This window comes from Dermochelys coriacea, chromosome 11 (assembly GCF_009764565.3).
Source record: "Dermochelys coriacea isolate rDerCor1 chromosome 11, rDerCor1.pri.v4, whole genome shotgun sequence".
Taxonomy (NCBI): Eukaryota; Metazoa; Chordata; order Testudines; family Dermochelyidae; genus Dermochelys; species Dermochelys coriacea.
In genome coordinates, this window is record NC_050078.2 from 63,290,995 (window position 1) to 63,305,459 (window position 14,465).

Below are 14,465 nucleotides of genomic sequence, written 5' to 3' on the forward strand. Positions count from 1 at the left end.
TCACGAGAAAGGAGGGGACAATAAATAGATGCTTCATGTCCAATCACAGAGAGATATTTTATAAACAGTTTTGATAAAACTTATCTCAGTTTCAGTCTTCAAATAATTCTGCGAGGTTCCTGTGAACACATTGTCAGCTGGTTTGAGCAGGAAAAGCTTAATTATACAGCTAATTGCCCTGGTAAGAATAGGAAAGAAAGAGAACTTTAAAAAAAATTAATCCACAGGAGCCTAAGAATATTATCTGCCTTCTATCCACTAAGCTTCTAATGTCAAAGGGTCAGGAATAATGTTATAAGGTCAGTAGAGCTCAATTTTCATCCAGACAAATGATGATCATGTGCTGCTTTAGGAGTCTTTCCCCTTTTGGACATAAGTGGTTGTAGTGCTTTTATGTAACTCTGCAGAGTTGAAAGGTGACAACGTATGTACAGCTGAGTAACTTTTATGACTTTTTCTTTAGGTATTGTAGAGCAAATTATGACTCAAGGATGCTCGTCAGAAATTTTAGTATGTAGACTTAAACTTATAAATGAAGGTTTCAGAGTAGCAGCTGTGTTGGTCTGTATTCACAAAAAGAAAAGGAGGACTTGTGGCACCTTAGAGACTCTCAAATTTATTTGAGCATAAGCTTTCGTTAGCTACAGCTCACTTCATCGAGTGAGCTGTAGCTCACGAAAGCTTATGCTCAAATAAATTTATTAGTCTCTAAGGTGCCACAAGTACTCCTTTTCTTTTTATAAATCAAGTTATCTCTAATTTGGTTTTTCTCTAATTATCTGTGTGTGCATGCAGCTTGAGATGTATTTGTGCACATTTCTAGGTATAGAGAGATGTATGTACTTCTCTGTATCTATCTGCTATTTGTCTATCAACCTGTCTATACACACATCTCTTAATATATCCCCATTCAAATGGTTAGGCAGACTCACAGACTTTGTTCCCTGGATCTGACAAGCATTTCACAGTTGCCAAATGAAGTATCCTGCGTGGCCCCTTTTCCACTGGTGAAGTCTGTAAGTACATACACACAAGGTACCTTCCTGCTCAGAGCAGAAAAGTAAGTGCTGCAGAGTCCATCAAGCTCATGGAATTTCCATAAAGATTTATATTTCCCAGATTTGGTTGTCAGTGCCTGATGTATATTCCTAAAACTTGAGTTGTCTCCCTATGAACCTTGAAGATATTACTTTTATTATCTTGCAGGTTCTGGAATTGTCAATGAGAATTTTTCTGACAGCCTTTTATTGAAATATCATTCATTTACTCAAGTGCAGATGTCAATAACAAAAGCTCGTTGCTTCCTAGACTCTCTTTCTCTTGGCGGCTGACAAAGATGGACGTTGAAATATTGTAGAATTATGTTCTGACTATGGATTTTCCTTTTGTCATTTTTTCAACCATTTTTTCTCTTCCCTCCTCTTATTGAGGTTGCTAAAACACCTTGATAAACAACTTAACATTTCAGCGTAGGGAAATAAATGCTGGCACCATATTGTATCCTTTGAAATGCTTTGGTCTTGACTTCTTAAATGAGAGGTACCATAGATGAACAGTATATTCTATATGTATGCTCAAGGCAGTAAATACTTTTCATTAGCTATGATATAATTAGTTTTGTGTTATAATAGGTAGTGAATGGAAGATTCAGCCCATTCTTTTGAATCAACATGAGATTAGTTTTGTATTTTATTCATTTGTGAATGAAAGCTTCAGCAAGTATTCATTTTTCATAAATGTTGAAAAAAAATGTAAATGTAACCACAAGTTGCTTATAGGCTGCCAGTCAACTGGGTAAAATTACATCCTGAGGTAAGTGGCTGAAAAGAAAAGCTTTGCAATATTAATGCATTTAGGAAACCCACTGGAAACAAAATGTTCATTGCCTTTTAGAAGTATATGTCTTTAAATGATTCAGCGGAGTCCTTACATGCTACATGTGTTAGTAATTTTGCAGTGTGTTTAAAGAAGTGCAGAGACACAAATCTAGTGGAGCGCCCCCTCTTGGCTGCTCAGACTTCTGTGAGGGGATCCAGCCACTAAATCCCCAGGTGTCTTAGGCCTCTGGAATCTGAACAGAGTCCATGCACTGTCCATCTCTTGAAGGTCCTAGACACACTCTTGAGGTGTAGATCCTCTGTCTAGCACCCTCCCCTAAGAGCTTCAGCTAGGGTTTACTGACTCTCCCAGGGGGTCATGTGGCTCAACCCTCCAGCTGTGTGACTGTCACAGTACTCTTCCAGGGTAACAAAAGTCCAAATAACCCAAGTACAGGAGAGGAAAGTCAAATGCACAACTACAACATGGGGAATAACTGACTAGGTGGTAGTACTGCTGAAAAGGATCTGGGAGTTAGAGTGGATCAGAAATTGAATGAGAGGCAGCAATGTGATGCAGTTGTGAAAAAGGCTAATATCATCCTGGAATGTGTGTGTAAGACACCGGAGGTGATTGTCCTGCTCTCCTCAACACTGGGAAGACTTCATCTGGAGTACCATGTTCAATTTTGGGCATCATACTTTACAAAACATGTGGGCAAATTGGAGAGAGTCCAGAGGAGACCAATACAAATGTTAAAAGATTTAGAAAACCTGACCTACGAGGAAAGGTTTAAACTGGGAATGTTTAGTCTTAAGAACAGAAGACTATGGGGTGGAGCTAATAGGAGTCTTCAAAATTTTAAGAACTGTTATAAAGAGGATGGAGATCAATTGTTCTCCATTTCCACTGAAAGTAGGACAAGAAGTAATGGGCTTAATCTGTGGCAAGGGAGATCTAGGTTAGATATTAGGAAAAACTTTCAAACTATGGGACCAGTTAAGTCTGGAATAAGCTTCCAAGGGAGGTTGTGGAAGCCCCATCAATGGAGGTATTTAAGAACAGGCTGGACAAACACCTGTCAGAGATGGCCTAGGCTTAGTTGGTTCTGCCTCAGTGTAGGGGACTCCTTCTAGGCCTACATTTCAATGATTCTGTGATTCATGCCAACCTCAGCCACTTCTGATTCAGTTGCATTAAATTAATGAAAATCATTCTGAAATCTGCTACAAAGTCTTCTGGCGGTTCACTTGAAATCTTTTCTTGACAGGTGACAACTCCATAGCCTTCTTAAATTTTTTATGTGAATGTGTGTGATCAGGTGTATTGTGTAACTCTAAGTGTGAAGAGCTTATTGTGTGAGAAGCTAAGTCAATGAAATTAGTTATGCAGTAAATTGTGTAAGCGGTGAAGTCTGTGGTCATTTTTAGCTCTTTCAGGAGGGGACCTCAAATTGTAGATTGGGCTCCTGCAATAGTTCTGTCTCCTTCACTCACAAGCCTAAATGAGTAGTTCCAATGGGTTTATTTAATATAAATTGACTTTGATTGGGATATTGTTTTTATATTTTTTCTGTAAGGTCATGCTTCTTTTCAGCATAAGCAGACATGCATCCTAAGCATTTGAATTGGTATTCTTCTACTGTTCTCCTACTTGAGAACTGCTATCTGATCAAACCCATATTTTTTAATTATGTATTTATAGGCAGATGGGAGAATAGTTTACAGGCAACATATGATCTTCCCCACAAATGTTGGAAAATTGTGGATTTTTTTTAATATTGCCTTATCATTTTCTTTTTTTTATTACTGATGACTTCATTCTGTCTGAATTCAATGCTTCAGTTTCTTTGGGGTAAACTAATAGATTATGTATGCGATATTTGCACAGCACTGATTGAATTCATCTGGTGAGTTTGAATGTGGTTCATATATTCACATAATTGTCAGGAGCCAAGTTGAAATTCAGAACTGTTGCATGAGCATTGGAGAAGGCATCATATTCATCTCACATTACTCCAGAGTCAGTGAGACTGTTTTATGTTACACTAGCACAGCTCTAAGTTCTCTCCCAATATAAAGGGGGGGACTTGGCCTTAAAAAGCAAAAATCTCTTTAAATGTGTTGACAGAAAAATCAGGATTTTCCCCCCAAAAGCTATGCTTATTGTTTATATGTTATGGATAAAATAGAGCACATTGCTGAGGTCTGCCTTTATTAAATGAGTAACTTTTCTTTCTAAAGTATTTTTAGCTTATATTTGCCTGTTGAATCTTATCGCTGCAAACTGCAGGTGAATTTGGGTTGACTCTGTGGTTTGCTAAAGAAAAGGTGCCAAATACAGCCTTTAATATATATCAGGGTGAAGATTCCCTACACTTTGCCCTGGCACACCTATGCATGGTTCATGTGCTTATGTGATTAGCATCTGTATTGTTTTGCATACACACAAAATGGAAGAGTTAAGGTTGCAGGATAAGAGAAATATATGATTCTGCCTCAATATTAAGGTTTTGTTCCTATGAGCTGCGGTTTGGGGTGTCCACCATACTGCAGAGCCATTAGGCACATGTCTAAAATAAATGCCAATAAAACCTTTATTCTGCCATGTAGTCTGCATTTTCCATATACAAAATGTTACAGAAAAACTATTTTAGAAGAGTTCCATAGACCCGGACTAGCAGGGCTTGCGCTAGTGCTCTAAAAATAGATATGTAGACAGTGCTTCTAGTATTCCAACCCTGGGGGGGGGGGAGTCTAGCTATAAAATAGTGACATTATTATATATGGGAAAGTAGTAGCAGATCATTTTAAATGTTTGTCAAATGTATTGAGCCCTAATCCTACAAATACTTGTGCATGTGCTGAACTCGCGCGTTTTCAGTCGCTCCATTGACTTGATTGCGATTACTCTCAGTACGTAAAGTTCAGCACATGTGTAAGTCTTTGCAGTATTAGGGTTGAATACATTTTACAAACATTTAAAAGTAACAGATGCTACTCTTCTGTATGTAATAATATCACCATTTTACAGTTTGACTCTCTCTCTCTCTCTCTCTCTCTCTCCCATCCCCTCCCCACCCCCCCCCCCCCATTTCTCAAGGCTGGAACTTTAGTTCTTTCTGTAATTCAGAGTGGGATTCCTGTCTTTTTTATGGTATAGAACTTTTTTGAGCATAGCCCTAGTAGCTCATGAAATATCAGACCAGAAAGCTTATACTGCTCCAGGTCTGCATGCTACTTACCTCAGCCAAATGCTATTTCAGGGAAAATTCCGTATTTAGAGTAAAAAGTAAATATTTCTGTGGCAGATTATTATTATTATTGTTTATTTAAATATGGGAGCCATTTGTCATTTTTCACAGGAATGAATGTGCAGAGTACAGGTGAGAGGATTAGAGTTACATGGTATGTTTATCACATTGATATCAGCATTATGTGGAGGGTGGGGATTGTACATATGTAATCTATAATTTTATTTTCCAGTGGCTGTCCAGCTGGTGGGAATGCAGACCGTATCCAGAAGTTACGGAAGGAATACCATCAAGCCAGGCGAGACGGTTTACCTTTCTACGAGGATGATGAGATGAGAACATGGCCATCTGATTATGATCAGCACTGGGTAGGTTCATAGCAAAATGCTAGCCAGCAAATCGTTTTGCAGAAAGGAAAGCTTGCAGAAGATACTGGCTGGTTTGTTTTTTGTTTTCCAGATACTTTGTCTCTGTATCAGTTTACCATGAATATTTGAGTACTTCCAGCCTATCAAACAAATCATTTATATAATTTAAACTCTACTAAAGTGAGTCATTTCCAATGTTGTCGTGTCTACCCACTGTTAGACATAAGCACTGGCCCAGATTTGCACCATCCCCGGGGGCAACTCACTGCACATGGTCCCAGCCAGCATGATTCCTCCCAAAACATTCAGGCACACAAGGTGACACTAGGTCTCTTAGCAGGATGCAGTACAGTCCCTCTGCTCATCCTGCTGTTTCCCTTTGGGTGATGAGGGGATGAGGAGAACACAGACTCAAATTGTGCCTGGTTGCTGCATGGGAATGAGGAGACGCAAGTGTGGGGGGCAAAGTTACATACACCCTCCACTTGTACACCCTTGCCAGGGCCATTAACAGTCCAGGCCAAACGCTTCCCCTGCCTCTCCTAGTTTCATATTTTAAGTGAAAAAATTAGTATCTTGCCCTTTTATAGAGCCTTCACTCAGCGGATCTCTAAGTGCTTTACCAATAGGATTGAATTCAGTCTAATAACACAACTGTCTAGTAGGAAAATTCCGTTTTCCCCATATTACAGCTAGGGATGCTGGGGAACAAAGTGCTGTGACTGTCCCAAGAACATACCGTGTCAGTGTTGTATAGAGCCAACAATAGACTTCAATGCTCCTGACTCCTCTGATGTCTTAAATATATAGAATGTCCTTAATATCATAGGAGACCATTTTGGGGTCCTGCAGCTCTCTGAGTTCTGCCTGGAGAAGAATTTCAGGGTTGCGCTTGGACTCTAAAAATAAATAAGGCCAGTCAATGTTCAGACATTCAAATCTGTGGCTTGCTGCACTATGTGGTGCAATTTAAACTAAACTCAAACTTCATTTTAAAAAACAAACGTAACAATTTAAAAATTGTTAAAACCCAAGTATAACTGAATTTTTATAAGTACTAACATAATCACTGTCTCCAGTATTCCCCAAACTTGCCAGACTATCAGTTTGAATGAAAAATTGAAATCTTTAAGGGCTTTAAGGTTGTGAACCAAATTTGGGAATCTGTTAAATTTCCATTCTTGGTTTTAAAAAAATCTTTTTACAAACCAAATTTATAATCTAAATAAAATATATCTATCTATCCAAAACAGAGGCTAAAGAAATAATCAGTGTCTTGGCAGATACTCCAGACCTGGCCAATGATGCACCTAAAGCAGACTGAGGATTTCCATTTCTTATCTGAAACTGATAAGGCTCTATTACCCCTCGGAAGAGGTTCAGATTTATGGTCCAATATAATTTCCAAAGAATCACGAAGGTCCCTTGTAGGTAATCCCTTTTAAGCCTTTTCTATTAAATGTAATGCCCAAAGATTACCGATTTTCCAAAGCTTCGTTTTTCCTGTGAGGCAAGATGTCCTTAATCAAAGCACCCAAGAGAGCTTTAAAGTTCGCAGTCTTAGATTGATTAACATTAGAGACATCAAGATAGTTTCTGTTCCTCTTTCTAAGTCATGAATTTTTAACTGTTTTTGTTGAGAGGAAGACCTGCTATATAGTGTCTGCTCTAAACTCTAACTTTACCTGGATGGCTGAAGTTTGTTGCAATATCTAAGTAGTTCCACCAATCGAAGTCGTTTGTAAAGTTTCAAAGGCCTTGAGTGTCTGACCTTCTCTAAAAAGTACCAACAACTGGGAGGATACAATAGCAAAATCTCCTGCCTGCCACAATCTCTCCATCCCCAGTTTGGTATTGCATCATATTCTGGTCCAGGAAAAATGGTGGCCACTGCTCCATTTGTCCTCACACTTGTTGCTAGTTCAAGAGCAGCCCTCTGATTTAGGGCGCTTACACTGCTGGTTTTAACACTGACCCCTGACAGCATTATGGTAACACAGATTGAGCAACAACTGATTTCCTCAACCTCTGTTCACCATTCACCAAAGAGACAATCTGATGACTAATTCCATCACTTTAAAAAAATAAAAACTTACTTTAGTCTCCACTTTGTCAGATCTCTCCCCTAAAGAGGCAGCAGGCAGCTGAGCATGAGGAAGTCCTGCTGTTATGGGCTTTATGGGCTTTTCTTCTCACAGCTGGAGAAGAGGAGAGGCCTCCTGATGTGTTTTTAATACTAAATAAGTTTAATACTATGCTTTTGTCAGTCAGCATGATACCTAAGCCAGTTTTCCTTTAAGATGTCTTGCTAATGTACAGCAGCTGCTGTAATCACTGTACACCATCTAATGAAACATTCAGATAAATTGAAAAATAACACAAGATTAAGAAGACACTATCCACAGCCAAGCAGGAGGTTCAGAGATGGACATTAGGGCTTGTTCTCCAAAAAATAAGTCTGAGAGCTCATGCCGCATATTTCTATCTTATAAAGCTGACATTGACAAGTGGCCTTTAGCTGACACTATAATGGGACAGAATTTCTGGTGGAAAGGGTATTTCTAACAATCTACTTTTTAAAAAATGGGATAAATCAAGTTAAAGTGCAGAGCCAGCTGAAAAGCCAGCATTGTAAGGGAACGTAATCTCATGACAGGCAATTGGGATCCATAAATGTTTTAAAAATAAGGTCAAAAATTCATTTTAAATAAGCTTGCTAGTCTCTCTTCATTCCTCCCCCAACCTCCAGGTTTTTTCAATTCTCCTCTGTTCTTCTCATTTGTTGTTGTATATATTTTTGCTCTGTCGTTCCCTCGCTCTTTTTTCTGCTCTCCCTCTTTCTCAGCCTGTTTTTTTTTCTAAGAAACAGCTGAATAATTCAGTTTAATATGTCTAAGAGATGCATTTATATGGCAGTTTGTTCTATCTAGCATAAAACTTCAAAATTATTTCCAGTTACTCTGGTTTTTTGGGTTGTTGTTTGGTTTTGCACTCTTTAGTGTCTCTCTCTCTCCAGCTTCATAACTCTGGGGGAAAATGATAAGCCAGATTCACAAGGGGTAGATGGCTTAAAGTGAAACATCTTTATTTCTCTAGGCCCAGTTAAGGAAAGAGAGATGCTGACTATAAAGTATAAATATTTTCCAAGAAAAAAATGGCGGCTGTTTTATTTTCATTGAAAGAACTGAAATCCACTGGTAACAGTGTGGATGTATAATTGGAGTGTACTGGTTTTCCTGTCAGTGAGTGTGTGCATGCACGTATGTATAAGTCTTAATAGCCCACCAGTTAAATAATGCACGTTTTCATGAAAATATTGCTTTAAGAGCCTGATCAAAGCCCGTTAGAGAGTCCCATTGACTTAAAGTGAGCTAATTGATCAAATCCTAAGAAAACTTTGTTAGAGATGGGCCATAGGAACTTAGGACAGTCACTTTAGGAATTGGAGGAAGTTACAGCAGGCACATTTTATGGGTGCTGTCCTTCCCATTGCTTCACTGAAACAAGAAAACAAAAACAAAAAAGTGAGGGGTGGGGGGGAATGAATGTTCAATCAAAGCAATGAAGTATGTGGGGGGGAGAGAGAGAAAGTTTAAAAAACTCAGAATAAAAAACCTATTTGTGGATTTACTTGGATTGTTTCACAGATTTCATACCAATCCTGTTACTTAAAACCTCAGTCCTGTCTTCACTATGACATTAAATTCTTCCTGCAGCCTTATTTTGTTCATGTTCTTCCAGGGACTGCATATAATTCATTACAAATTGAGCATGGTTCTTCATCTGTAGGTAACTGCAGCAGTCTGACAATATCCTATACGATACTTTATATACAGCAGATCTTACCATTTTTTATTTCTCATTTGCAAATTAGATTTATACGTTGACAAAAAATGAAAAGAAAAAATCCTTTCTTCAGCTATCTGATCTACACTCAGATCTGTGCACTAGGCCTTAATATATTATCTGTCAACAGGTTTTGATTGAAGCAAATTTGTAATGTAGTGAGTTTTGTCAGTTCCCAATTAAGGTAACGAAAAGAAGAATCATACCCTTTTGTGTTAAAGGCCAAGCAGTTTATTGTGCAGCTGGCAAAGGTCCAAACCTAAAAACCAAACAGAAAAAAGGAAGGTTGAGAACTGCATTATTTTTCCATAATGTGTCAAAAGGTTCTATGCTTACTTTGGAGTGAAAAGGGAGCTCTTTGTGTTTTAATGAGCAATTAATTCCAGCTTCAGGATGTTGAGTTTAGAGCAGGTTAGGTTCCCAAAAACCACAAATGTTTGTGTTGGATCATGGTTAAAAACCAAAATTCCAGCTTCTAGAATAACAACATTCTTGTCTTCTAGTGCAATGGGAGAAATGACAATTCTGTGTACTATGGGAAACCATAGGAGAGCTCCTATGGATTCCAGATTTTCTGAAAGGCTGCTGACTACTACTCAGTTGAATACATTTAATTCTTTTTAGGGGAAAAGAAAACTTGTTTAGACTAGAGCAACTTTGAAAACTAATATTCAGAAACATTTGTGCTGTTACGAAAGCATCATATGACTAATGATGATTAAAACCTCCTATTAAAATGTGTTTTTACCAATCAAGAACTTTCCTTTGGCCAATGCTTCTATTCCGTTGGACTTGTGAAGAGTTTGGATTGGGATAATTCTGAAACGATGTCATCTGCTCTGACTAAGCAATGAGATTCTGATTTTTTGGGGATGTGGGAGGATTGTCGTGGTGAAATCTTAACCAAACTTCATGTGAAAAATAAACTGTTCCAGAAAGGACACACAAAGAGACCCAAATCTACCCATTATTAGTGGAAAGCATGAGTGATTCCATAAACTTCTTTGGAGTCACTCCTCGTTATGCCAAGGTTGAATTAGGCACAAAATATCTAAACCAGAGCTGAATCTGAAATACTGATATCTCTAAGCTAAACGTTGTCAAAGTTCTCTTTACCAAGGAAAGCAATACTATTACATAGCATCTTAATAAACTCCACTGGGTAGCCGACATGCCTTAAAAATTATGTTGAGTTCCAATAATACGTAGTGTCACTTATTCTGAAAATCAAGATGTTGCTTTTCACAATATTTAAATGTAGAAGTTGGCGTCTGAGGGGAGCAAATATTAAAGCTTCTCTGTTACATCGCCAAGTAAATGATTTCAATAGAAGCAAATAATATCCTGTTTCTTTCCCTTGCTTACTGCTGTAAAAGACTACTACTTTGATACATCAGCAGTGCCTCTCGTATATATGGATGAAGTCATCTTTAAAGAGCTCCCAGCACACTCAGGAGAACTTTATATAGTAACACATGCTGCAGTGGTCACATCTCTTGCAGTTAGTGAATGATCATCTCGTCTCTCTCAAACTGAGAATTTGAGCACAATATCACAAAAAACATGACAGCTGCTGCCGCATGTGTTGATGTATTATAAAGAAACCCAGAGGTTTTATTTTATAATTTTTAAGTACAAACTATCCCACTTAGCTGAAATGTTTAAGGGACATCAGAAACAAACATCTAATTGGTTTCAGAGTAGCAGCCGTGTTAGTCTGTATTTGCAAAAAGAAAAGGAGTACTTGTGGCACCTTAGAGACTAACAAATTTATTAGAGCATAAGCTTTCATGAGCTACAGCTCACTTCATCGGATGCATTTGGTGGAAAAAACAGAGGGGAGATTGATATACACACACAGAGAACACTCTCTGTGATCAGTGGAGTTACTGAATAAGTGATTCTGCCATGGGATGTGTGAGCAATTACTGCCAGTTGTGTGCTCAAACAGGCATTTGCATGTAATTTGGTGCATAGTTTTCTGCATATAAAAATGGCCCTTTAAAAGCTTGAACCTACGTGTATTTATTTGTGGCTTTGTATTTGCGAGTGGGGCAATGTGGTTTATCTGAGTGGTAAGGTAGCTTGCTCTTTGAAAATTATTTCCTTTATTTTGGCAAACCATCTCTAGTCCAGCTTTTCCAATTTTCTAGCCACCTGCTGGCTTTTCTAAGAATCACTCCACATATGAGCGTGTGCGCACACACTCATAAATATGCCAGCTCTCAGGCTGGCCTCATATGTGAGAGCGCGTGAATCATGGGGAAAGTGAACGAGGTTTAGGGTTTTAACGCTGAGCATTCATGAGAAGTTGTCAGAGCTAGTATTTCTCTCTTTGAACCTTCCCTTTCCCTTGCAGAAATGTATTCCTGGATGACGGCTCAATTCCTGACCTCCAGCAAGTCAATGCCCCATATACCATAGGATCAAATATAGCTGCTCACAACTCTGACTACAGTAGGGACAAAAAGTAGACTTCCTTTTAAAACTGATCTCCCTCTTCCTCAGGCCACTATTAAGGGACTTTTTCTTACTTCTGGAATGGGACTTGGTCAGCAGAGCAGTTAACTTTAAGCACCTGGAATCAGTGGGACTATGCAGGTACTTAAGTACTTTGTTGGGTTGGGGTCTGATAGACCTACATCAAGGCTCAGTCAGATCCCCATATGGTCAGGAGTTGCAAAAGGTTTTACTTTTAATATTAAAATTAAAAATAAATTGACTTTTTTGCCTCCTAACTCTTGCAATGTTGTATACAAATCTCTCTATATTGTATGTCTTCATTTTTATGTGATACTGATCTGTCAAGTTCCCTAAAATATCTTACAGAAGGTCCAGAAAATTACCTTTCTACTTTGAATGAGAAGGTAAATGTTCCATATCCCTGCAGTCCTTACGTAGGAAAACTTCCTGAAATCAATAGGCATTCTGAGTAGGACTTTCAAAACTTTGTCCATTTAAGGTAATTGAAGGTAACTTTCAGAATAACCTCAGTGCAGCAGCCCACAGTGGTTTATACAGAACTCATGGAATAAAGCAGAGGCCAAAAATGAGATGGGTCATGCAGAGCAAGAATTTCATTGAGAATATGCCAAAGTTCATTTGTAAAATAACATAGCTATAGTTAAATGTGATTACTGAAGATATTTTAAAATATATTTTCAAAATATTAATTTTTGGACTGACCTTTTTATGATATATCTATAAAGTTGGGAGGTTGTGGGTTTTTTGTTTTGTTTTTTGTGGTGTGGTTTGGGGTTTTTTTTGTTTTGTTTTGTTTTTTGTTTATGTTACAGCATAAGCTGTAAGATGTATTTCCTTAAAGTTTCTCTGAAGGAAATGTTCACTGCAAAATGCATTAGCAGAACTGCTTGTTAAATTACATCATAGCCACAAGTCCAATAGCACTGAGCTTTGAAAGTAGCGTGGGTATGTTGTTGTCAGGCAGTTGAGAACACTAGAGAGTTCAAGATTTCTTCACAGCAAAGATATGAAAAGTAATTAGAATGTATTGCTGGATGTTGTGTATAAGTAATTATCTATGAATATATAGAGGCTTGATTTTTCTCAACAAACAGGCAACATTGTTATAATTATTTAGAATGAAAAATAAAGTCAGTGACTCAGATACCGAGAGATTGGGTGGATAACTTTATTAGTTCCTAGTATAAGGTCTGAAGTGCAAATGCTAATCTAATAACAAGACAGCATTGAAATACAGTGCAAAAAATGGGAGAAGAAAACTCCATTTACCAGGTCAGGCTGATGCATTTCATGACTTTGGTTCTTTTGTCCAAGACCTATTCTCTTTTTCAATTTTCAGTCCACATTTTTGTGACCAACTCTAGTTGTCAATGGGAGCTTGGAAAAAGGAGCACTGACCCTTTAATGCTAAAAATGTGATGTAATGAAAAGAGCGAGAAGGTGGGTGAGGTAAGATCTTTTATTGGACCAACTTCTGTTGATAAAGGGACAAACTTTCAAGCTCCACGGAGCTCTGTGGAGCTCAAAAGTTTATCTCTTTCACAGCAGAAGTTAGTCCAATAAAAGGTATTAGCTGACCCACTTTGTCTCTCCTAGCCTGAGTCCAGCATAACAACCACAACACTGCAAACATCTAATTAAAAATCATTCCCCCATCTAGTGAATGTGCTGTGTTAAGGGGCTCTGCAAGAGTCTTAGTTAATTCTTTCTGTGTTTGCATTTCTAATTTTAAAATCTTTTTTTTATGTGCATGTATACTTTAGTAAATTGGATTTTTTTTTAAAGTCTCTCTGCTTAGGAATTTACCAGTACAAAGAAGGATTCTGTCTGAGTCATGATAACAGACACTTGTTCAAAGTAACCTGATCTGAGGGATCAACTTTGATGTTAAGCTGGTTTTTGTGTTTTTATGGTACTTGTTGATCAGTCATTCATTTATTGGGCAATTAGTGTGGCAAATGCCACAGTATATGTTTTGTTACCTTTTTCTATTGTTGTGATGTAAATAATGGTCTAACTAACATGTATATGTGTCACAGCCACTACATTGCTGCTGAATTTCATGTCATATGTCCCACACTGGCAATAGCTAATTAAATTCTCCTTTAACTCAAATGGTAGAGGAGTGAATGCTTTTTGGGGCAGAAGGTTATGGGTTCTATAACCTCCTCCATTAAGGCCCAGGTGATCATGGTGTATAATCTGTTAACCCTGAAGTGCTAGGTCACCACAAATGTGTTACCAATAGTATATTGAATTCTGTATTAATACCACCAATATCTGCTAGTCGTGTGTGTGACTGTGTAAAAGAGAGGATCTTCCAGGATTTCTGCTGACATTCTGTTTAGTCCAGGTTTGATCATGAGTATGTTGTTCTACTCTTAAATGTTTCAGCATTATATTTGCTGTGCCAAAAGTAGTGATTGTCATAAGTATTATACATTGCATTATTGTGAACAATATAATCATATATTCAGCAGGCTATTAGATGTGCCCCCTTGTAGGTCATTGAAAGTATCTGCAATTAATGTGAGCGTAGTTACTTTGGGACATGGAGGCCTTTGGTATCTGAGAACAGAGTGAGTGAGTTTTACACATTAAGCTATTCCCAAGAACAAATCACGGCAACAGCAGATGAAGATCAGGATGAAATTTTGACCCCAGTGAAGTCAATGGCAGAAGGCTATTTCACCCTA

The 14,465-nt window shown here is 38.0% G+C and overlaps 1 protein-coding gene across 4 annotated transcripts in view; it reads left to right on the forward strand.

Annotated features, from left to right (window-relative positions):
• PARD3B (par-3 family cell polarity regulator beta) overlaps positions 1-14,465 on the forward strand; it is a 644,857-nt gene that overhangs the window by 566,132 nt on the left and 64,260 nt on the right. For 3 of the 4 annotated variants that reach the window (XM_038422313.2, XM_043505627.1, XM_043505628.1), the window contains one exon: positions 5,304-5,439. In XM_038422313.2, coding sequence (XP_038278241.1) covers positions 5,304-5,439 — 136 coding nt within the window. Of the gene's footprint in view, positions 1-5,303; positions 5,440-11,644; positions 14,041-14,465 lie in introns of those variants that run through there. The other variant, XM_038422315.2, reaches the window with a different exon arrangement.